The 26688-nt window shown below is 31.2% G+C and overlaps 1 protein-coding gene across 9 annotated transcripts in view; it reads right to left on the reverse strand.

Moving 5' to 3' along the window:
* LOC115878934 (pumilio homolog 2-like) overlaps positions 1-26298 on the reverse strand; it is a 476089-nt gene extending 449791 nt beyond the window's left edge. For 6 of the 9 annotated variants that reach the window (XM_030895897.1, XM_030895966.1, XM_030895840.1 and 3 more), the window contains exons 1-4: positions 25610-25702; positions 24903-25120; positions 24677-24840; positions 15260-15461 (exon numbers count right to left, since the gene is read on the reverse strand). In XM_030895897.1, coding sequence (XP_030751757.1) covers positions 15260-15461; positions 24677-24840; positions 24903-25120; position 25610 — 585 coding nt within the window. In that variant the 5' untranslated portion in view covers positions 25611-25702. Of the gene's footprint in view, positions 1-10495; positions 10909-15259; positions 15462-24676; positions 24841-24902; positions 25121-25609; positions 25703-26018 lie in introns of those variants that run through there. The other 3 variants (XM_030895648.1, XM_030896204.1, XM_030896121.1) reach the window with 3 other exon arrangements.
* Between the last annotated feature and the right edge of the window lie 390 nt (positions 26299-26688).

Below are 26688 nucleotides of genomic sequence, written 5' to 3' on the forward strand. Positions count from 1 at the left end.
CTCAGTAGGCTGAAGCTGAGAAACAACGGCGAATGCAGATTCTGTGGGGAAAATGGGGAAACACCAGAACTCCTTATTACTAAGTGCGCCGAGACGACGACCATTCGTGCCATGAATTGTGGATGGATGGAGAGCTGGCCTCTGTGGAGCCGTCTCAGATACTGACTTTTGTTAAAGCCCTTAGACTGTATGATGAGTTATAACTCGTTATAACTCAAGAAAGGGGAACAGACAATAGATCTATAAGGTCGCGGTGATTAACTCCCCTCCTAAACATTCTACATTCTACATTCTACAACAATTCTACAAAATGTATAAACTCTGCAGGGCAATAAGTTGTTAAATCCTATGATATATGCCTAGTAAAAATATAGAATACAGGGAAAAACCTTGATGTGTCCAATGCACTCTCATAAAATTAGTAAAATAGCGCTTACTGTATATTTATCAAAACTCTTGTTGCACATCATAGTACGACCACCAGCAAACTCCATAAGACGACGCATGGTGTCATTGATGACGTGCAACCAAAGTTTTGTTAAATATACTATATCATGTTTTTCCCATGGGCCCTTCAAATGCTATAATCAGGGAAGCAATATCCACTGGCGATTAACAACGTTTGTACAAAACATACGAGCGATTAGCGACAACAATAACAGATGTTAATTTATAACATATTGCTAGTCAACGGTAAATTCTGCCTAAATGCAACATGCTCAACTAGTCAAAAAATAAAACCCTAATATGGGGGTTATTGACACTAGGTCACTCTGTAGAACACGTTTTTTTTTAGATACAAAAATTACTATGTGAAATAGAATTAAAAATATTAAACAGATCAACTCTGTTAAATTTTCAAATTGTTTCTCAAAAATTTAAGACATTCTCTAGATTACCTTATTGAAATAAGATATTAACCAACAAGTATAAACAAATAACTCGTCGAAGCACGACGTTTAGTTGGGCAATTTTCAGTATTACCGTTGTATTTTTGCATATTTGCCACAAAGAATACAAAAATATAGAAATCAACAAGATTTTAGATAACATATGCATAATTATGAAAAAATATACTTTATTATATGATTATGTATTTTATTATTAAAGTAGAAAAAAACTCTCATTTCACTGGTTCATTGTTCACGTGATTAAGCCGATTTTATATATATATATTCTTTTAATAAAATATTTTAGAAAACAAAAATAAATTAATTATAAATATATAAACAGTTATTATTTACATCCACAAAACTCACCTCCATAACAGCACTTAAAACGGCCCACAGACGATCCAATCTGTTGTACAACAAGTTGGACGATTTGGTTTGATCCAATTGTTTGAACGATAATCGTAACGTCTGTGGGCTTGTCGTCCAACTTGTCGTTAAGACGCGGTTGGGCCATTTGGTAGTTCAGCATGTTTAAAAATTTGTCGTACAACTTGGTTTGATCAACAAGTTTGAACATCTTTGGGTTTTTCACCGACTTGTTGTTATTATGTTAATACAGAAATACATAGTGTAGTGAAATTGTGGTGTTTCATCATCATGGAGGAAAGTAGGCAGTTTTGGACAGAATTTATTGAAATTTATAGAGACCATTCATGCTTATGGAATGTTAAAAGGGAGGAATATTCCAATAAACACAAACGGAACTCCAGCTACGAAGTGTTGCTGAGAAAAATGAACATGACATTTTTGTGGTTTTTACATGGTTTGACATGGTTTGAAAGACATTTTTGAAAGACATGGTTTGATATGGTTTGAAAGACGTTTTTTTGACATGGTTTGTGGCATAGTCAAACATAACTGAGTCACTGAACTAATTCATTTAAAAAATTTAACTAATCGTACTACAAGTCGCTTTCGAATGTCGTTACGTTTGTGGCCAAAAGTATCTACGGTCTGTCTGAACGATTTTTCGTCCAACCTATCGTACGATTAGTTGTACAACCGATTGTATCGTCTGTGGGCCCCTTAAGGGATATAAAGGGTAATTACTACCATTAGTTTCCCGTTCAAAATATTCTAATAAAGTGGCGATGAGTTTTTTACGGCTATTATGCTATCTTGTTACGGCTATTATGCTATCTACCACTAAAAGAGCTTCTAAAAGAACAATGTTCGACTGCAAGGTCTGCTAGTAAACATTTTTTAAGCTTAAAGTATCACAACACAATTTATTTAGACGAAAAACTCGTAATACAAAACGAAAACAATATCAGGAAATAAATAAATAAATGTGGCAACTTTACATTTCTTGCAGCAGAGCTATAGCTGGTATACCACCTGAATCCCCGGCGGGAAATTTAAATTCCCGTTAGTCAGCCTGGCACCGAATATGTCCATAGTTGGCCACAATGAATTTAAAAATCACGCCCTCGACTATGTAACTAAAAGTTTAATTGGTATCGAATATATTATGTAGTATTTGTCTTGTCTCGGTTTTGGCTTTGCTACTGGGCAATATTTTTTCAAAATACATATACATAACCTCTATTTCAGACACAAACAACTTCAACAATTTCGCAATATTTAACAAGTACCTTAAAAGATTTTATTTATATTATTATTAGCATTTTAAAAAGTAAACTAAAGTTCTTACATGTAAAACTCGATTTCATTAACTTGAGTGTTAACCGAAAACCAATAAGATGTGTTTGTTTTCTTGTAATTTCTTTTTTATTTGTGTACTGTTGGTAAACCATTACCCAATTGCCTGTATAGTGACTTGAATATGTTATGCCAAAGTACTTAGAAGTGGATCATATAACGAATTTTAATTTTGATGGTATTTAATATTCACATCAAATTATTGGGATTGCAAAAAATATGTAGGTCTTTTAATGACAATTTTGAAAAGAAAAAATTAATAGACATTAATTCACCACTTTCCAATATATAAAAAATTATAATCAAGAAAAGAATAAAGTAATAATAAATTTAATCAAAAATATTCATTAATAAAACTACTTTATTTAATTTATTTCTAAAATTACATATTTAGCGCTAGATATAATCGTACTAAGTAAACACAGTAAATATTGCTTAACGATGTAGTTAATATAAATTATCATTAAAGGTAAGTAACTAATAACTTTTTTTTAATTATTAATTATCGAATTAGATTTTTATAACTAAATTAGTAATTATCAACTTTCACCTTATACACTATACAGGGTGTTTAAAAAATCATGTGCTATCTCTTGTGGGGAGATTCCTCACGTAAAAATAGGATTTATTTTTCATATCAACATAGGTCCGATTCTGCTTTGTTTCGTAGCTACAGGGTGTTAAAGCCCTAATAATCTTTCGATTTATATAATAATTTTCTTCCAAGAACTTTTAGCGTTTCTAATGAAATTTTGAGGGTAAAAGTTACTATAAGTGTTACATATTTTAATAATAAAAAAGTGTCGATAAATTCATCAGAACCCTTGAATATTCTTCAAAAAAAAAACATGTGCGCCAATGACTTTTTTCTTTTGATACCAAAATTGTCTAGGCTGTGTAATGCCAATTAAAAGTTATCTCTTGATATTTTGTTATCTCTTCGTATTTGAATTCGGCCTTCTTGATGAAATAAACGCAATTTTATTAGTTACAATAATTAATAAAATTAAAATAAAAATAAAATTAATAAATTATATATTTTACCTAATTTATTATTAAATATTATTACTACTAGCCCAACCTACAGCATTTTCAAATAAAAAAATAATGGTATTTAAGATAATTACAAAAAAAACTAATTTTTAAAACTTTAACATCCGGTAACTCTAAAACTATGCATTTCCCATTATCCATTATCCTATGTTTATAGGAACTTTTTTTCATCTTTTTTGACGAGGAATCAACGAGTACTTATTTAAAACTTTCGCAAGTTAATGATATTAAGAATTTTTAAAGGTTGCTATTAGACTTGTATCAAGGCAAATTAATACAATTGCTTCTATCTCATCAAGAAAGCCAAAATCGACAAAATATCAAGAGACAACTTTTAATTGGCATTAAACTGCTTACATTATTTCGCTAACAAGAGAAAAAAAGTCACTACCGTACATGCATTTTTATAAAAATATTCCAACTTACCCACAAAATTTCATTTGAAACGCAAAAAGTACTTCGAAGAAAATTATAATAAATCGAAAAAATATTAAGACTCTAACACCCTGTAGCTACGAAACAAAGGTGAATCGGACAGTAGAGGCAGATGGGGGTTTCACCTTATAAAATGTTTAGTTTAGGATTTTACCAATGCCTGTTCAATATTCCGTTTCTCACATCTTTTATTTATTATCTCAAAAAATGTTAGAGGTAAGTATAGGTTCGTATAATAGTATAATCTCGCATCAGTCGAACGAGCCTATCACAAATACGTCCTGACTGTGCCGCTAGATTTCTTTGATCAGCCGTCGAAAAACCGAGAGAGGACGGATAGCAAAGAGACTCCATAGGTTGTCCATGAGACTCTCGCGAGACTAGTCCACACTTGGCAAATTTGGAATGTCTTGCGATCGTCTCGCTCTCGTCTCGTCTGGTCTGTACGCAGCTCAAGTAACTCTGTATTAAAAAATAGTTGTGTCTCAGAAAGTATTAATTCGTTCGTTTTGGTTTCCTCTCGAATCTCCCGATATGTGTTTAAGGCCATCCTAATAGTATTTTTGTCTATGAGATATTATCGATTGCTGCTTTCCGAATTGTCATCCTGTATATCCCAAAATTCCTGAATAAAAGATGATTTTTATGTATACTCTCTTTTTTTTCTCAGGTAATATTTCGACAGACGATGACAGAAGAAAAGGAGATGACGTCCCATACCAATCTATTTATTTTACTAAAAAAAGTTTCTAATATTTTTTAAGTTAACTATGGATGGGTTTAAATATAAATCCGTCATGCGTCGTCTGTTGTTGTTTTTAACCAGTTTTATTGGTTTATTTCAAAAATGACAGATCAATTTTATTCGTTTGACGGAACGATGAACGACAAACGGACGCTTATGCGTATGGACAGACTATATCCAAATGTTTTAGAGCTTTAATAAAAATTTAATAAAAAAATTTTTTTCATAATAATCAAATAACGATCGACATAACGGATGTTACGTCGATATTATACCTCATATTTACCAAAGTGAAAGCTTATAAATCTGACGTCTTCGATCAGCCGTACTATACAAACTATAAAGGCAGGTACTTGGTACTTGTTTGTGTTCGTGCTGAACCTGAAGAGATTATTACGTAAAACGTACTCTCAGTATCTCGGTGGTGTAGCCGATGCCCAGAGGACATTTTCACCGAAATTACAACATCGAATTTTATGACGTTGAGCCTGGCTGACACACATTTCCAAGCGATAAGAGCCCGATTTCAAATTGTCAATTATCGATGAAAAACGAGCTAGAGTGTTTGTTTAATTAACGCATTATTAGTGCCACATTTTGAGTAAAATTGCAACAACCATTATTAATTCATTTTGGTTAATAAAAATATTATTTTCTATACAAACGTTAACTTTTATGGTGTTAAAAAGGTTTTTTTTTCAAATGTCACTAAAGTATTAATTTTTGAGACGTGATTTTGACAATATAAAAAAGTCATTTTAACGCCTAGTTATTTTTAATACAAGACGATAAAATGGTATTTTATCGTCGACCGGAAAAGATTAATTCACGAGCGATGAAATCGCGAGTGAATTAATTTTGGAAGGCGATAATGCAATTTTATCGTCGTGTATAAAAAATTTTTTGTATAAACAATATTTTTTTCCATAGCTAGTTAGGTGTTAAAAAATATTCAGAAATTATTATTTGAAGGAATTTATTACGAGTAGAAAAAATATTGTGCTGGGTTGACTTTGGTTTCTATGTAATTTGACAAATTAATAAAGTTGTCTCTTTAGTTATCAGTTTTGAGTCAATATTTTTTAATTCTCTTTCGTGTCGATTGCTGATTGAATTAGAGCCCGAAATGGCTCAAAACGAAATAAGTAAATTACCAACAGATATTCAGGCTGAGGCGACAAACGCCATATCCAAACTACTTCCATTTAAATCCCGAATAACTTATGAAAAGGAATACCAGAATTATTTAATACTTTACTATCAGAATATAAACGAAAATAAAATAAAAAAGTTTTTGACATGACCCGGATTCGAACTCTGAATCATCGGTTCGTGGTCGGAAACTCTACGCACTGCGCTCTGGAGACATGTTCGATTTATATTCAATAGTAGAATTTATAGATGCGCAGTAGTGAACGCAACGGGTATCGGCAGCCAGACGTGCCGCATGCTGTTCCAGAGAACATAGTAAAAGATATATCAAAGAGTCAGACGTCTTAAAATACTTTCTCGAAAACGATGCTAGCTCTTAGACTAATAGGAGTTAAGTGAGAAGATATCATAAAATATTATTTCTCCAAAAAAATCCTTTATGGGTATTTCGCCACTGCACTGCAAAAAAAAGAAAAAAGAAAAAAAAAGAGTTAAACTTTCCGAAACGTTAAGCATTTTTTCTTTGATAGGCAAATTTGTATATGGACTGAAAACGACACCTCTGTGGAAAGCTAAAGATTCTCCCCTTACCAGTTTTATATTTTGAGGCGTGAATTTCACTATCATTTGGGGTATTGTTTGGCTCTGATTGGGGAATTATGTAAACGTTTTATTAATTTGTATAGTTTAATAAAGTTCCTTGTGTTACAAATATATCTATTATACCCTGAATTATTGTGGATGTATGTTGTATAAGCGAGGCTTGCGAGTGATCGAGTATTGAACAGCAAACAAATCAAACACAGCGAATATTATTCTCAGTTCAACTAATTCTTTTAGAGATGATCATTCTAAATCATAAAAAATTAACCATTTTTTTTCAAACAACAGAAATTCTTGTAAACAAAAAAAAAGTGACACCGAATTTGACAACGACAAAATCATATCTTTGCTGGTATTTTAATTGTAGCTTTCTCTGGCCCGTATTATAAATTTTTAGTAATTTGAAGGTAGATTTTTGCAAATAACTTTTAGATGCCTATTCCAAATAAAACGAAATTCTATACGACAATTCAATTTTAACGCCTCTTCAAAAAAGTCTAATGCAACTTTTGCATATAATCATCTGGGAAGATAATATTTGATCTTTTCAGACTCAATATTTTTTTTTTTATTTTACGTTGTGAATAAATGTTGGTAGTTATTAAAATTGTTATAAAAATATAAAATTCTAATAAAAATAGTTAAGTTATAATAATTATTTATAACCATAAACATCCGATACGCTACTGAAGCAGGTAAGTCAAATTGACGTATCTAAATTCTTTGACATCTAATCTTGACAAGTAGTAAATAAAAGCAAACATGCAAGAAAAAATATATAATCAGTTAATTTAAGTGAATTTCATAAATGATCGGTTTACTACACGTATGTATATTATATAGTCACTTACTAGCGAAAAGTTGTTCCATTATTTCACACATTTTTGCCGAGATCTACCGCACGCGCTACACGCTACACAACCAACTATTTTAGAGTCTTTTTCGATAAATCGCGATAGCGTCACTGTTAGTTTAAGTTCTGCCACAATTTCCATCTAGATTTACTACCTTTATGCAACTATCAGTAGTAGAATAAATAATAAATAACAAAATAAGCTCCGTAAAGACTGACAAATCCACAAAATTTCAAATCAAATTTAAATGTGTCAAATGAATCGTCATACAGAACTGTCAAGGATCCCCACCCTAGAGTCCTTTTTCCGCCCACCATGCATGAATACATGGATAGCATTATCCTTAGTCTTCTTATTCAAAGGGGCTGGTAGATCTCGATAAAAGAAACATATTTTCCTTTATCGTTATTCAAATAATTTCCAAAAAAAATGATTATTTGCTAAAATTTTGAGAACCCCTGGATCTTTTCTGGGTTTTCTTTCGTGTAAATTTAATCTACTACCTATGTTGCCATATTATCAAGAAATTATGTTCTTTAACTAGAAACTAAAAAAATTTCCAAAAAATTCCGAATTTTCAAAAAAAATGTTTCGCGAAAAAAACTCATAATCGTTTTTCTGGTGTCGAAATATACTACCCCTAAAAATATTTGCACTTATTTAAGACTCACCCAATTTCGAAAATCGTATCATTTGATAAACATTTGTAAAAAAGATAATTTTTAACCATGTTTTGATGTAAAATGCTCCTCTATGCCGAGCCTGCTGCTTTTAAACAGCAAAAACCTTCCCTAAGTTAATTAATTACTATAATATAACCCGTTTAATATCCATATATCCATTTATGCCGACAGGATAATCTTGCTTTTTGTCCTAACGTCCTCACTTATCCCTACGTCAAGCTTGTGACAATGACAAATGACGTTTAATTCAAAAATTCGCAAAATTTACTCCGGATTATAACCAAGCTGGTATTTTCCAGCGTATTCGAGATCATTTTGTTTTCATTCAGATTTTTGGTGGTTTATACGTCTTTATCGATCATACATTTACTATTCATAGAACGAGACACTGTCTCCTCAATGCACAATTCAGTAGCCTGACGCTGAGAAACAACGACAAATGCAGATTCTTTGGGGAAAATGAAGAAACACCAGAGGTGCAACTTTGTTCATGTTTTAAAGCGATAGCAAAGTAATTTATAGCTTGATGCACTATGTTCAGTAGCAACATCGATTCATAGCAATATTCTGATTTCTCGCTTTGTGGCGAGGCGATAGACTAGACACGTGTGCAAGTGATACCATATTTCGCAGCATTTGAGCGACACTAGTTTTGCAATGAACATAGTATCGATCTGGTTTCGACAGCGCTTCTAAACGATCGGTTGCTAACTTGAACAAAGTTGCACCCCAGAACACCGCATCACTGAGTGCACCGGGATGACAACCATTCGTGCCATAAAATTTGATACGAGTGATATGAGAGATGGAGATCTAACCTCTGTAAAACCGTCTCAGATACTGGCTTCTGTCAAAGCCCTGAGACTGTATGATGGGTTATAATTCATGAAAGAGGGACACAGTAGATCTATAAGCCGATAGCCAGCTCGGAGAATCAGAATGAATGAGAATCAGAATACCATGTATACCTGTTTAACCACAAAAGCAAAAATAACATAAAATCCTGAAAAATATTGTTCCTTAGCAGGGTTGCGTAGAGAAAGTTTTACATAGTCTACCGTATTTTCTACACGTAGAAAATTAATTTTCTACGCCAACTAATTCTCTACATAATATATGCCCACGTAGAAAATTAGATATGTGTATTGAAAACCGTATTTCCTTGAGTTTATATACCAGGTGCATCTTAAAAGTGACTCACCCCTATAACTTTTTTATTTTTCAGATAAAAAAACCAGATTTAGTTTCAAAAATCAATTCATCAGCCTTTTATTTGGTACTCTCGAAAATCGATTATACCAATGTGGTTAAAAATATTGAGGTTACGCTTTAAAAGTATGTGTTAGATTGTAATTTTTTTGTATAAAGCTTATTTATGTCCTCTAAAATATCTTTATTTAATTTTATTTTATATTAAAACCAAATATTTTGTTTATACCAGGTACGTCTCAAAAGTGGCTCTCCCCCTAAAGCTTTTTTATATTTTTAGATAAAAAAACTTTTGACATTTTCGCTTAAAAATTTCGCATTTTAAATTACAATCTAGAGTGCCATGTTTGTGTTAAAAACGCTAATTTTTAATCAAGGAGCCTTGGAAATAGATTTGATCGTCTAATGTTTGTCGTGTCAAGTCGGTTAAAAGATGCCTAAATCGTATTTATAATCATATCTCAATTTTTTATGGAACAAGGGTGGCTCATTAGCATATTTGGAAAAAGCACTTTTTTACGAATAATTTGGTACCACACACTTGGTATTTCGAGTCAAATTGTCGTTATGAACCGCATGTTACAATTTCAAATAAACCATATGCGAAAATGTCAAAAACTGACATATAATATGTCATTCTATTCAGAGTGTTAGTTTCGAACAAAGTAAAATAATACCGAGGATTTAAAAATCAAAAGTTGTAGTCATTTCCGGTGAAACAGGAAGTGACCAAAAAAAAACTGAATCCGTCAATTAATCCTAATTGATATTTATGTCATATACTAACATACCAAATCTCGTTTTTTTATCTAAAAAAGTTATAGGGGGAGCCACTTTTGAGACGCACCTGGTGTATTTTAAATACCATAACACAATGATTAGTACAAGAAATAAACTAATATAGAACCATAACTCTAATTGTTATTTATTATGTCCCGATTTAGCAAATTATATTTAATATGCCATAAAAGCTTAAACATTAATTTTCATATTATTATAAACACACAGTGTTCTAGGTTTAACAAAATACAGCTTTCAATACATTTTCTACGCACTTTTCCACACCCATGTAGAAAATTAATTTTCTACGTGCCGTTACCCAACCCTGCTCCTTTGTTTCGTGTATTTTTATTAATAACTCCTTACATAGTCGTTAACCATATCCGGTCCCATGTCCAGCATAGTTCGGTACCCCCTGAGCAAATCGTTATCCAGCTCGAGGAACTGTGACGGATCCCTCAATGCGAATACGTACACTTATATCCTTATATACCATCCACTAGTTTCACTCAAAAGCAATCATATCACATTATATACACCACAAAGATCCATTACAAAGCACAGTAACTTCACTACAACTCCTGTATATATAGATAGGCAAACACAAACCAAGAAGTACAGGTGCACCAACCCCTTTTTAGGTGGATGAAGGTTGGTACACAGGCTAGGCTCGCTCTGAGGGAGAAAAAACGATCATATACGCACAGCGGATTGGTGAATCCTTGTCAATAAATAACGTAAACCAATTAGTGGGTGTAGTTCGACGTTTTGTCACTGTAAGCGCGACGGTCTGGCGCGAACTGACTCGGGTCGGTCGGTTCGGTCGCTGCCAGAACCGATGGACGCAACGCGCGCATTTTACGGCGTTGCCGAGTTCATTTTCCCAATTTCACTTTTACTTTTTTTCGTCGTCCGTAACGCACCGGTTGTTCTTGTCGAAATTAAAGTAGGTATGCATAGTTTGTTTTTTTTACTCAGGTAAGATTTCGACAGACGATGACAGAAAAAAGGCAGATGACGTCCATAGCAATCCACTTTTTTCGCTAAAAAAACTTAATAATAACTAATATTTTTTAAGTTAACTATAGATGGATTTATATACAGGATGTTTCAAAAAACGTGCCATCTCTCGTTGGGAGATTCCTCACGTAAAAATAAGATTTATTTTTCATATCAACAAAGGTCCGATTCTGCTTTGTTTCGTAGCTACAGGATTCTAAGTACTTTTAATGGCTCGAAATTTTGGAGGTAAAAGTTAGTATAAGTGCTTCATATTATAATGCTAAAAAAGTGTCGATAAATTCATCAGAAATGTGCATATGGGTTATCAGTAGAATATTTTTCAAAAAAAAAACGTGCGCCACAGACTTTTTTCTTTTGATATCAAAATTGTGTAGTCTGTTTATTGCCAATTAAAAGTTATCTCTTGATATTTTGTCGAATTCGGCCTCCTTGATGAGATAAACGTAATTTTATTAATTACAATCAAGAACTTGGAAGATTCCATCCGCAACCTGGAATGGAAATCTTGCAATGGTCTAAGACACTCGAAGAAGTTTCTGAGGGCTTATGATCAAGAAAGATCACAGATCTTCTTGGGTCTGAGTAAGAACAATCTTCGGATTGTCACGGGGTTTTTAACAGGACACTGTCTCCTCAATGAACACCTCAGTAGATTGAAACTAAGAAGAAACGGCGAATGCAGATTCTGTGGGGAAGATGGGGAAACACCAGTACACCTCATCACTGAGTGCGCCGAGACATGACAACCATTCGTGCCATGAATTTTGGTACGACTGATATTGGAGATGGAGAACTACCCTCTATAAAACCGTCCCAGATACTGGCTTTTGTCAAAGCCCTGGGACTGTATGATGAGTTATGATTCAAGAAAGGGGGACACAATGGATCTGTAAGGTCGAAGTGATTAACCCCCCTCCCACTCATTCTAAATTCTAAAAATTCTAATTACAATCAAAAAAATTAAAATAAAAATACAATTAATAAATTATACATATATATTCTACCTAATTTATTCTTATTATATTATTTTATTACTATTAGTCCAACATACAGCAATTTCAAATAATAATAATAATAAAATAATGGTATTTAAGATAAATACAAAAAAACTAATTTTAAAAAGTTTTAACATCCTGTAACTCTAAAACTATGCATATGCATTTCCATACCCACGTTTATAGTAACTTTTTTATATTTTATAAATGAAGAATGAATGAGTACTTATTTAAAACTATCCAAGTTAATGATATTAAAATGTTTTAAAGGTTGCTATTAGACTCGGATTAAGGCAAATTAATAAAATTGCGTTTATCTCATCAAGGAGGCTGAAATCTGCAAAATATCAAAAGACAACTTTTATTCGGCATTAAACTGCTTACACTATTTCACTAACAAAAGAAAAAAATGACGTACATGCTTTTTTTAGAAAAATATTCCAGTGATAACCCATATACACGCCCCTGGTGAATATGTCGACTTTTTTAGCTTTAAAATATGTCGCATTTATAGTAACTCTTACCCTCAAAATTTCATTTAAAACGCTAAAAGTACTCGGAAGAAAATTATAATAAATCTAATAAAAATATATAAAATTAAAATAATATGTAGATACGAAACAAAGCAGAATCGGAACTATGTTGATATGAAAAATAAATCTTATTTTTACGTGAAGAATCTCCCCACGAAAGATGGCACATGTTTTTTGAAACACCCTGTATAAATCCGTCATGGGTCGTCTCTTCTTTTTAACCAGTTTTATTGATTTATTTCAAAAATGACAGATCATATTTCAATATTATTGGAGTGAAGGAACGATGCGCGATTCACGGACGCAGATGCGTATGAACTCGACTTGTTCTTGAGGCTTGTCAAACTCTTGCCAAATTATAGGTTATAATATGTGTCGAATTATCTCAAATATATTTGCAAATTGCTTTTGCATTTTGGTACGTGATATTAGTTGTGTGTTTGGTGTTTTTTTAAGTTAAATGGAAGAAAAATCGAGGGAAAATTAGCTGTAGACCCTGAGCACAGTTTATAGGTAATATTCGGTGTCACCAACAGCCACCAATAGAGTTTGAATACCATCTCGTATATGGTACTAAAAACTGGAGTAGCTGTAAAATACCGACATCACTCGATAGGTAAATAGTACATTTTAGTAGTGCAGAGAGATAATGTCAAAAGATACTGGATTAAAAAAATTAAGATTAAAGTTAATTAATCAATTACAGTTGAGGGTTGGAATCTTTGGTGTTACACAGCAAAATAAAAACACTAAATCACCACAATACACCAAAACACTTTTACTGTTACTTAGTTTATAATCATCCGCTGACGATGCTAACATGGTTAGAGAAACGCGCGTCCAGTGTAAAAGTAAGTGTTTTGGTGTATTGTGGTGATTTAGTGTTTTATTTTGTTAATTAATGAACTTTTAAGGCATAAAATTCAGTAAGTGTTATTAATAAATATATTTTTTTTTATTTATGTTGTGTTTTATTTATTCATGTGCAATATTAAAAAAAAAATATTTTAAAATAACAGCCTTTGACGTTCTGTTAATAATGTCATAATAATGTTTCATGATGTCATTTTAACAGAACGTCAACAGGTTTTATAGACGTATCTGTTGAAAAAAAAACTAAAGTGTTCTTGAATGTCTAGAATAGTTGTACATATTTAGATATTTTAAATAGTTCTTTACTTTGTTTCGTTGTGTTTTTTTTTTTGCTTCCGACGACGGAAAGAGATATACTTCCCGAAACGTTAAGCATTTTTTAGTCCGTTGGGCAAATTTGTTTATTAGTAAATCACTTCTGACAAGCTGGCCTCCGTTGGATTAACGCAGCAGAGTTCACAAAAAATAACTATTTTATTTTGTATCAGCGAAATACTCATAGAACTTTTTGAAGTAATTTATGTTGAATAATGCGACAAAAACGAGAAGAAACCACGATAGATTTGATCATTTTCCGTGCGTCGGCTTGGCAACAACGCACCTGCGACGCCGGGTATTGGCTCCTGCCCGCAGGACCAGCCGCTGGACAAAGACAACAGTGTCGATATCAACATAATATAAACGTAAAAATATAAGACCTATTAGAGATATTATTTTATGGTGTTGTAGAGTAAGTATCAGAGACAAACTGTTTACTCTTACCACTATGATATTTATATACAAAATGCTTAACCATTTACATCCTAAACATCTACTAAATAAATGTGAGTTTGTGAGAGACCATACAGGTAGATACATGACACACGGTCAAAGAATTATTTTTATTTAAATAAAGTAAATAGTAACTTTAGTCAGAATAATGTACACTCAGATGCAAAAAAAACGGATTTTTTTTTAAATGACATACAGGGTGTTTCAAAACAAATGCGAAAAACTTCAGGGGGTGATTCCTTGTTCAAAATAAAGGGTAGTTTGCTTTATAAACGTTGGGTCAAAAGTCAACCATTAGGGAGATATCGGGGTACAAAGATGGCGGAAAAATAATGTTTTTATTTTTTATCTTGAAAACGAAAAGAGATAGACTAATGAAATTTTACGGAAGCATTACTGTTATGAAAACACACTTTCTGGTAATTTTTTCACTTTTTTAAAATGAGTGGAAGGGGTTGAAATAAACTACCCCTATCATTCTTGTTAATGAAATTTAAAGAAAAATCTTATCAAACACATTATTAGCATAAAGTAAAGACTTGAAGAAAATATTGTTCTAAGTGCCAAAATCATTATGTCAGATTAAATCTACCAGAAAGAAAATCTAGAAAAGATCCAGTGGTTCTCAAAATTTTGAGAAAAAAATTGTTCAAAATTTTATGTTTCTTGACATTTTCCAGGAAATTTTAAAAAACTTTTTAGTGCCACTTGTTAACTTAATAGGCGGTTATCGCCAGCGGTTCTCAAAATGTTGCCTTGTTATTTTTTTAAAAAAGGATCGAAAAATAATATTTTAGGAAAAGTTACTCACAAAATTATTGTACAGGGTGTTTTAAAAAAACTGAGTACACGAATTAAAGTTGATATATTTATATACAGTCTGCTAAAAAAATCAAGGAGTGTTTGTAAATAAAAAAATCAAAAAAATCACTCACCTGCTGCTGTTGTAGATGTCTTATGTCTGTTGGTGCTTGTCTTAACGACTGCTGTTGTGCAGCCTGTACAGCAGCCAAAGACTGTTGTTGCAAGTAGTGATGGTGTAAGGACAAACCTCCGGGACCGTGAGGCCCCATTTGGTGCCCCCCTGGAGGCATATAGATTAGCTGCTCTGGTGGAATTTGTTGCATTGGTGGTTTACTGTAAAAAAAAATACTTATTGTAACATTTTTTTTTAATTTAAAATAAAAAGTAAAGTATTTTAAGTTGACGTCTCTTTTTTGCTGCCAAGGCTAACCTGGATGAGGTCTACTATGTTTACGCGGAATCCGAACCGCGGTCTTCGGCCATATATCATTGTGAAGGGTCTACCGATATGGCGAGTGTCTAAATAGACTCTTACTCACAAAAATACCGGCGGAGATGAGCAGTGTGTGTCAATCCTAGGTGTCAATAGATTAACACACACTCTTGCCATGAAACAACAGCACGACAGAGTTTTCAGACGGTTACCCGTCCATCCACTCAGATCGTCTAACGTCGCTTAACTTTGGTAATCTATCGAGGATCTATCTATCTATCTATCGCAGATGCGCCAATAAACTGAGTTTAAAATATTCGGGATTTCTTAAACGAAAATTAGGAATTATTAGCATTGTGTTGCTTTTTTCTGCTGTTTAGAAGCCAATACTGTTTTATTTTTAAACTTCGAACCTCTAAACAGAATCACAGTTGAGGTAATTGTAGTACTCTAGATATTGTATATTAACTTTAATTGAAAAAAAAATAGAAAAGGCAACATTTTTTTTCAATTTTTCTTTTTCTTATAAGCCTACATTTTTTTGTACAACTTTCGGCTACAATATCTCAAAGTCTAGGCAAAGATTAATACTCTTACTCTTTGATCTAGGCAAATATTAAAATTCATCAGTCTTTTATCAACAGTATGTATCTGGATTGTCTTTACAAAAGAAAAACATTATTTATTAATGAAATTTTAAGAAAAATGCGTTCCACATAAAAATATTTGCTTGTTTTAAAATGGTTAATCCCGTTTATACTTTTACAAATTCTTATACAGTTTTAACAGAAAATTGAAAAAAACATAAAAATATAGTTTAATTTTAAAATCAAGTCCTAACAATCAAAACGTTTCTATGGTAATACAATTTCGTTTTCATGCTTTGATGGATTTTTATTGGTAGAATTTTAATTAACGACATATTTTTTGCTGTTATAAAATGTAAAAGCGCAAAATTTGGTAACAGTTGCATATACGATTTTCGGCTATTTTTGGACTATATAAGAAAATTTTTATATACTCACATTCTATTGACCTTAGAGATTGTAAATATGCTGGGGGAGAAGAGAAATTGTGTTTCTTTAAGTATTTTTTCAATCAAACAAACTTACGGGACCGGGGAGCGAATAGGGGTGCTGGGCGGGGTAAAAGCGTACAAACTGGTAAAACATGACATACAAATATAGAAAAATCACATTTTCCATTAAAAAAATTGAGAAAATATAGATTATGCACGGAATTTCAAAATATTTTAATTTAATATTTGACACATATTTGACGTTATGAGAATTTTAACACTTGATTTGACATGACACCGACAAAAGGGAAAGCAATTTTGTCAGTCCCACTGAATTTTCTTTAAAATTTTTATATCTGTAGTAAAAATCAAACACATATAGCTTGAGTTGAGGAAAAAGGCAATTTTGGTAAAATAAGAGAAAAAAATTTCTAACATACGAAAAAAAATTCAAACCAAACGAGACCAACCGAATCTAAACGAAACCAACCAAAACAAAACCAACCAAACCGTTCAGTGTGTTTTCATTGCTAGAGCTATAACTAAGCAATTCTCTATACCGCTGGTGGCGATTTAAAAAATAAATAAAAACATTTTAAAACCTATGACGTCATTTTTCCCTTTGAAAAAAAAAGGATGCATAAAATTCCGGACAATTTACTAGCTGATTTGGCAACTATGCATCAATTCACAATGTTTGTCAAAATTCAACCTTCACTACTGTTAGCATATACTTCAATGTAACCATGATGTAACCTGCCTGCCAATGATTTCTGAATAAAACAGTTCTTCATAGTTTTTTTGAAGAAATTTTACATTAAAAGCTTAATTAAAAGATTGTAAAATGGTTGTGTTATGAGTATCTTTAATCAGAATATTGATTTTACCCCGCCCAGCACCCCTATTCACTCCCCGGTCCCGTAAGTTTGTTTGATTGAAAAAATACTTAAAGAAGCACAATTTCTCTTCTCCCCCAGCATATTTGCAATCATTAAGGACTATAGAATGTGAGTATACAGGGTTGTTCACCACATACGACACGGAGTATTGTAGCTAAACGATGAGATTTTTACAAATTGTAAGTTTTGGGTTCGATGAAGGACTATTAGAGGTACAATTTAAAAATAATTTTACAAGATACAGAGTGTCCCAAATAAGTAAAAAATATCAAAGTTGTATTTTTTTAAATGGAACACCCTGTATATTATTACATTTTTAGTTTCTACGATTAAAATAAAGGTAAATTTGATTAAGGTTTATTATACTTAAACCTTACCGGTTTTGAAATATTTTCAATTTTGTGAAATTGCAGTTAAAATTTTAAGGCTTCATTTCTCCAAGGGTATCAAAGTTTTTAATACTAAATGTTTACTGAAGTTTATTTACTGATCAGTTATTGTGTTGCAATAATAAAAATAATACTACCTTATACAGAGTGTCTAAAAATTTATTTTAAATAATTATTTGCTTCAAACGGCAATAACTTGTTTAATTTAAATGGAACACCCTGTATATTTTACGAGAATCAGATGCACAATTTAATTCTCTATCAACTTATATTATACCATTTTTTACCTATCTCTTTAAGTTTCCGTAGAAAATGCATTTTCTTGTAATTTAGAACTTATTTATCAATATACCCATGGACTATTGACATTTTAGATTATTTTTACAGATGTACCAAATTTTTAAAGAGTACAGATACTAATATTGTCGGTATAATTCATTTATTTCATTAAAAAATTAAAAAAAAACTGTTTAAATATTTGTTAAAGAGGATCAATTAACATGATTCCAGTATTCAAACTACATTAACTGACTGTTTGCGTTGATTAACAATAATTGCTCCAAATACTAAAAAACTGAATTTTGTATGGGCATTAGACAGTGTGATAAAAAGTAACACCTTAAAAATGATATTTCATTTTTTAATAAATGCTTATTTATAACAACAGAGACTTTAATTTGATAACTTATTATTATATTGATTTCTGACTCAAATCCACATTTATTTATAATAATTTATTAACGAACACAATTAAGTATGTAATTAATTAGTATATGGGCGGAAATAATGGTGTTATATTTAATTTTAATGGTATACTCTTTTATAAAGATTTAAATAGTTTTCTTTTTTGCATACAAATGGGCTAGTAATATTATCGTTTTGCTAAAAACGATAATATTACTAGTCTGTACATTTTGTACATTTGTTGCTTTAAAAACAATCTAAAATGTCAATATTCCATGGATATATTGATAAATGAGGTCTAAATTATAAGAAAATGCATTTTCTACGAAAACTTGAAGGGATAGGTAAAAAATGGTATAATACAATTTGATAGACAATTTAATAGTTGTGCATCTGATTCTCCTAAAATATACAGGGCATTCCATTTAAATTAAAGAAGTTATTGCCGTTTGAAGCTAATAATTATATAAAATAAATTTTAGACACTCTGTATAAGGTAGTATTATTTTTTATTATTGCAACACAATAACTGATCAATAAATAAACTTCATTAAATATTTAGTATTAAAAACATTGATACCCTTGGAAAAATGAAGCTTTAAAATTTTTACTGCAATTTCACAAAATTGAAAATATTTAAAAAACGGTAAGGTTTAAGTATAATAAACCTTAATCAAATTTACCTTTATTTTAATCGTAGAAACTAAAAATGTAATAATATACAGGGTGTTCGATTTAAAAAAATACAACTTTGATATTTTTTATTTAATTGGGACACTCTGTATCTTGTAAAAATATTTTTAAATTGTAGCTCTAATAGTCCTTCAACGAACCCCAAACTTACAATTTGTAAAAATATCATCGTTTAGCCACAATACTCCGTGTCGTATGTGGTGAACAACCCTGTATAAAAATTTTCTTATATAGTTGAAAAATAGCCGAAAATTGTATATGCAACAATTACCCAAAATTTATTTAGTTCAATGATGGTTCAATGAAAGGGTGATAATAGTTATCGGAAAATGTGAAACTTTAACAACCACAAAAAATATGACGTTAATCTAAATTAATAATAACTATCTATCTGAATGAAATCGAAATTATATACGCCATTTGATTTTTAGGACTGAGCAAAAATCAACCATTTTAGAAGAAGCAAAATTTTTATGAAGAATGCATTTTTCCGAAATTGTCAATAATAAAAGAGTTTTTCCTCTTGTAAAGACAATCCGGGGACATACGGTAGAAGAAAAATAATATATACTTGATAAAACAATTTCTGTATGTAGGTATAGTAAGTACTTAAAATGTACTGATAGTAATATTTGTATTTCGTATAAAAAACATTTCATAAAATGTTACAAAGTACACAGATACAAACTGGTAAACAAGTATTACCCATAGATTAATATTTCACAATGTATAAATATATTATCGTTTTTATGAAATAATTTTACATAAATGTTAAAATTTATAATTTATACGTTACAAACAACTCATTAAGTGGCTTAAAACAGTATAAAAAGACTTCTAAAAAGCCCTCTGAAACTATTTAAAGCTATTTAAATGAACATTTCGGCCTACTAACTGTTAAAACTAAATGTTGTACGTATTTTTGTCCACTATTTCAAACCAAACACCCTGTATTTTGTGCCTCAGAAAAGAAAATTCTCTTTAATCTCTTTGTTTTTATCAAGCACATTGAGGTGACCCTCTAGCCCGTTTAAAAATAAATATATTTCATTACATCCAAAACATTCAGACGCTCTGTATAGGCTGGGTGCATTTCAGTTGATTTTAAAAATTCCGACCGCAGCGCTTGATACGGCAGAAATCAGAAGTGTTCGGCTCTGTATTTCACGCAGTTCCGAAGTTGATCGCATAAATAATATTAAAATCGTGGCTCTGACATAATAATTAAGTATTTTAGTTTTTATTAGCCGACCATACCAATAGGTATGGTAGGCTATTAAGATCGGCAAAAAAAAGTTTTTTTAACTTCACTCAAAATAAGTTATTTGGGTCATAAATGACATAAATACAAAATATTTTCATGGTGTCTGCACTGTTCGGTTTTTATATGATTCAAAATAAAAAATATATAAATTGTAAAATTAGTAATTTTTAATGGCCATAATGCGTTCTTTCAAAATCATCGAACAACTAAATCATTTCCATAGATCCAGTGACGTACCGTGACTTTGAATTTTGAGACCAAAAACTGACAAATAATTTGTCAAAAAAATCATATTACAGCTATATGTTTTATTTTGCATAAAAATGTTAACTAATAAGTTAGAATAATTATATTTCTTCCCTAACTAAGAGGTTTTATCGCTAAATTTATCTAAAGCTAAATACAACACAAATCTTAAATACGTGGACTATTATAACAACAAATACATCGTAAAATACTATTTTTGTAGCATTCTGAACGAGGATTCAAGTTAAACTTTTTAGAAAATAATTTAAAGGAAAAATGAACCTGCTCGCAGATGCTTGTTCCGAGTAAATCCTAGAGCTCTATGATTTGCTTTTATAAACTCTGGCACATGATGCAGAATTGCATGAATCTTTGGAGTTATCTTAATACCTAAGTTGAGTATTTCCAATCTAAATTGTTCGATGTCATGTTCAAAATGTTTGTTTAGTGCTTGACCAAAACAACTCGAAACTACTTGATTGAATGCAGAAAACACTGCAATATATTTATTCCTAAAAAAAGATGTTTAGGTTTTGCTTCTAAAAAACTTTGAATAGGATTCTTTACCGGGCGATATCGTCTTCAAAATATCCACTTTCTTTAAAAGTTGTCTGGCGTTATTTCCGTTACATTTTCCATAATGATCTAGATTCAATCCCGCTTTTTTTTATCCATTCTATTGCAACATTGGTATTCTCCAATTCAAGACAATCAAATAGTTTTTGAACCACACCTAACAACAGGTGAAGCTCAGGAGGGGGAATATACTTTACAGGTGTTTCTTCGTCGCCAATGATTAAAGGTATGTTTATACAGTTTCCTAAAAAATAATTGCCCTTTTTTATATTGTTCATTGAACAACAGTTTAAAAAATACAAAAAAAAAATATTTCAAACAAAAACGCTTACTAAAGTCTTTGGCTTTTGTTATATTTCCTCCAGATTGTTACCATAAATTTGTATTTTCTGTAATACTTTTTATAATTCTGAATGATCCTTTAATTTCCATTTCCTTTATACATTTACATCACACCATGGGCAAGTGTGAGTGGATGAATTTGACTGAAGACCAAGGAGAATCATAATAAGCTTAAAGTCAGCGGCAAAAGTATAGGAACAAATTCCACATATGGACTGCAGATCTAACGTCTCAAAGAGGATTTTAATGTTAGCATAAGATTCAGACAACTTTGGTCCTAAGCCAATTATGAATAGTTTATCAATTGCAGCACTTTTATATTTCTTGAAATATTCGGGATCATTTTCAGGGAGCACATTCAGACAAACTTTAAGTGATCCACCACCACTATCAATGCCAATTTTTAGATGAAAATCTTCAGGTAATTCTCTAATTTCCAAAATATATGATAGAAGACCAGATAAATCTGAGCAGTATACAAAAATTAATATTAACTGAATTTACATTTTTCCTTTAAATTATTTTCTAAAATGTTTAACTTGAATTCTAGTTCAGAATGCTACCAAAATAGTCTTTTACGATGTATTTGTTGTTATAATAGTCCACGTATTTAAGATTTGTGTTGTACTTAGCTTTAGCGATAAAACCACTTAGTTAGGGAAGAATTATAATTATTCAAACTTATTAGTTAATATTTTTATGCAAAATAAAACATATAGCTGTAATATGATTTTTTTGACAAATTATTGTTTCAGTTTTTGGTCTCAAAATTCAAAGTCACGGTACGCCACTGGACCTAAGGAAATGATTTAGTTGTTCAATGATTTTGAAAGAACGCATTATGGCCATTAAAAAATTACTAATTTTACAATTTATATATTTTTTTATTTTGAATCATATAAAAACCGAACAGTGTCTGTCTGTCTGTCTGTCCGTCTGTAAATACTGTGGCACCTGAGAATCTGGTCATTAGTTTTTGGTGGGGGTGGGGGGTTGGTAAGGGGGTATGGGAGGGGGTTAAAAATTTTAAAAAATCGTAACTCCAAAATTACAGTAGCTAGCGAAACGCGGTTTTCAAATTAAGATTAGGAATAATATTTGCAACAAAATTTGTAATAACATCAAAATCAGCCAAAGTCGCAGTTTTCGAGATATTAACATATTTTAGTATGGGCGGCTATACGTGCCTCCCGGCGCCAATTTTTAATAGTGCAGTTAATGACACTATAAAACACATCGTACGAGGTTTGTGTGATGTAACGCTGTTTCGGGTAGTAAAAATTAAGTAAAAAAGAACCTGAACTGGGCGTCGCTTTGTGTTGTGGCAAATTCAAATGTTAATAAAATTGTCGAAAAAATGTTAACACGTAGAGGAGGGCGTAATTACGTGTTGTTGGGTGCAATAACATTCAATAACTCAACTTTCCTAGATATTCAAATCTCCCGAAAAAACATTTTATAGCTTCACAACTTTTCACACTGATTTGATCAAAAGCAAAAATAGATTCAAGCAGCTCGACGAAACAAATGAGTTAACAAAGTGCCCATTACATAATCAAAAAATTAAATAGGCATATACTATGAGGGGATAAATAATTATAATTGAGCAATTATTGCAATATTAATGAAATATTCGTTTTAATCAACAATTTTTTAACATCTTTTATGTGTGCCTTTAAAAAAATTCATCATAACCGAAATAGGCCCAATTATGTCTCCACTATCAAAATCGCTGCGTAAAACTATGCTAGCTACCTTAGTTAAACTCATCTAAAAAGTTTTATTAGCTTCATTAACAAATTATAATACAAGCTAGACCTTCTGAAGATATTAAGGTATTATTCTGGTACTATTTATTAATACCAGACAATTTTATATAAAACCAAATATTCACAAACTATCTCAAAAATATAACATTTTTTATATAGTCCCTTTGTCTCTTGTCTTAGTAAATATAAATAAAAACCACTTAGAAAAATGATATTTTATAAACCCCAAGTATTAAAAATATTAATCTATATAAACACTAATAAAAATACAACTTCAAGCAAAATCTATATGAAAATAGCATCAAAAAAATTCCCTGTATACATTTCTTGAAATATATAATTTTTTATACAGTATGTCCCCGGATTGTCTTTACAAGAGAAAAAACATTTTTACCTCGATTTTTACTATTGACATTTTGAGAAAAATGCAGTATTCATAAAAAATTTTGCTTGCTCTAAAATGGTTAATCCCGTTTTAGGTTTGTCAAATTTCCATTCCGTTTTAGAGAAAATTAAAAAAAACATGAATTTAAGCCTAAAAATCTAAAAGCATTGTTTCTATGGTAATATAATTTCAATTTCATTCTTTGATACACTGCAAATACAAATTATTATATTAATTATTATTATTAATTACAAATTATTACTATTAATTTGGATTAACGTCATATTTTTTGCTGTTGTTAAAGTACCAAATTTTCTTTAACTATTATCACCCTTTCCATAACATCGAATTTAATAAATTTTGAGCTTCTTTAACACTTTAATACAGCAAAAAATATGACGTTAATTAAAATTCTATCAATAACAATCTATCAAAGAATGAAATCAACATTATATTAATTTTTAGGACTTCTAAAAATTCTACTATAACATTTTCATGTTTCTTTTAATTCTCTCTTAAACGGTATGGAACTTTGGAAAAGTATAAACGGGATTAACAATTTTAGAACAAGCAAACATTTTTATGAAGAATGCATTTTTCTCAAAATTTCAATAATAAAAAAGTTTTTTTCTTCTTGTAAAGACAATCCGGGAACATACTGTATAATCTCTTAAGTCTCTTGTCTTAAGAAATATAAAAATTACTTAGTAAAACAATATTTCACGAGCGCCAAGTTTAAAAATACAAAACTACACCAAACACTCACATATTATAACCACTAAAACTCAACTTAAAGCAAAATCTACCTTTAAATAATATTAAAAATAAATAATTATAAAACTAGACTCACCTATGTCCCAAATCGTACAAAGAAGATGGCAAAGCTGCCCCGTAATGATGTGCCGCACCACCAGGCATGCCAGTGGGAGGAGTGGGCACTTTCGGTTGCATAGAAGGCGAAGCCGAACTAGCTGCACCCTGTCCAATCGAGGAGTACTTCCATTTATCCTGATTCTACATAAAAAAAACACATTTTAATACTTAAACATGTTTAAACAGGGTCAATAATGCATTACATCGATAATGCTGTCATCTCCGTGAGCCCATCTCAGTTGTTTAGGCCCGAATGGCGGGAATTCAGGGTCGGGGCCCCTTTGGAACACGTAGCCCACGGCGGCATCGTCCTGAGTGCGCTGGGGACCCCCTAAAGCACCTCCTCCTCGATCCATTTCGTTTTTTACTATACCATCTCCCTCACCCCCACAACCGTTACCGAGCCACTTCATTGGTATCACTACAAAACAAAAAAGAAGCTTTCAGTTACACTTACAAGAACATTTAGTCCCAAAAAGCTGTATAAGACTTGTGTACACTTTTATCGCACATTTCTAAACCTAAACAGTTCCTTTTTGGTTGTATGAGGATAATTTGTTATAAGAAATGCAAAGAACCCTTAAAATTACATATACAAAGCTTTAAATCGCTTAAAACATTGTAAACCAAAGACAACAGTAAAAATAGTAACAAAACAATTGATACAAAAACTTAAGTAAATATTACCAATGTGTCTTTTCGAGATTACCATTTATGGGAAATAATAACACATACCCAAACGATTATACTATCAAAATTAACACTATTTAACTCTATAATTCGATATAAAAAAATAAAAAGGTAGAAACATCTTAGAACAAAAGTATTAGGTTATGTTTCGCTGCATTCTTTTGTTTGGAAAAAGACACTAAATCAGCACACTTGATTAAAATATTAAATGAGTATTTACTTGGCCCGAATGTTCATGAAGAAAATCGATAAAATATACGCAATTTTCGTGAATAATTTAGCAAACTCGACTGGAACCAAACAAACAAAACTCTGATCTGTCAAATAAACCTGATAAGTCATTCGTCCTGTTTTTTTTATCAATTTTTCCGAAAATGTTTGTATTATTTCGCTTGGATTGATTGTAAAAGTGAGAAAATTGATTTTTAAACTACATAATGGATCAATTTTTTCTGTGCTTCGTCGAAAAATGGGAGTGTTCGGCCGTTGTTTACGCGATGACATATCAGATTCCCGGTTACAAACAAATTAATGGCGTTTTGACAATCGATGAATTTTAACACAAAGAAACTTTGCTTGTTTTGCGATTTTGACGGGAATTTTCGCGTGGAAATTAAAGAAACACTTACCTTTTGTAGTTTTGTTCAGAACTTGAGCATCAGCAAACTGTATTATACGAAAATTTTAATGTTCCTTCGGTCGGCGTCGGCTTTGCGAGAAGATTTCCCACTGTACACAAACACAATAATCGATCACAATTTTTACACTAGTTTCGATCGCACAACACAAAATATTATCACTAACTATACAAGAAACTATATACAATGTACAATTAATGATAGATTCACTATTTACGCCATTTATACAGGAGATTTTTGCAGATTTTAAAAATGACAGAAATTCGGAAAAAACTCGATCGCCATTTTATGAACATGCGCAGAAAACAAAAGGTTTTGTTTTTGAACCAGTTCAGGCAACCAGTAAAACATTCATTTAAACATTTTTATTGTATAGAGAATAGCATACCATTTATTCCTTTTATTTTAGATACTCTTATATTAAATTTAAAAAAAATAAAACTTGTTTGGTTTAATTTTATCTGTTAAATGTTTTTTTTTTGTATTATAGACTTTATATATTCTTTGAAGGTACATAAAAAAGCACACTAATAAAAATATAAAATAAGAATCAAGAAAGACACAAAATTTGTTTTTTTAATTAATTTTAAGATAGACGCTCATTAACAATAATTAATCTAAAGAATAAAGCACATGTTAGATTGTATAAAATTATACGTTA

Source organism: Sitophilus oryzae, unplaced genomic scaffold (assembly GCF_002938485.1).
Source record: "Sitophilus oryzae breed Bouriz unplaced genomic scaffold, Soryzae_2.0 scaffold_1000_pilon_pilon, whole genome shotgun sequence".
Classification (NCBI taxonomy): Eukaryota; Metazoa; Arthropoda; class Insecta; order Coleoptera; family Curculionidae; genus Sitophilus; species Sitophilus oryzae.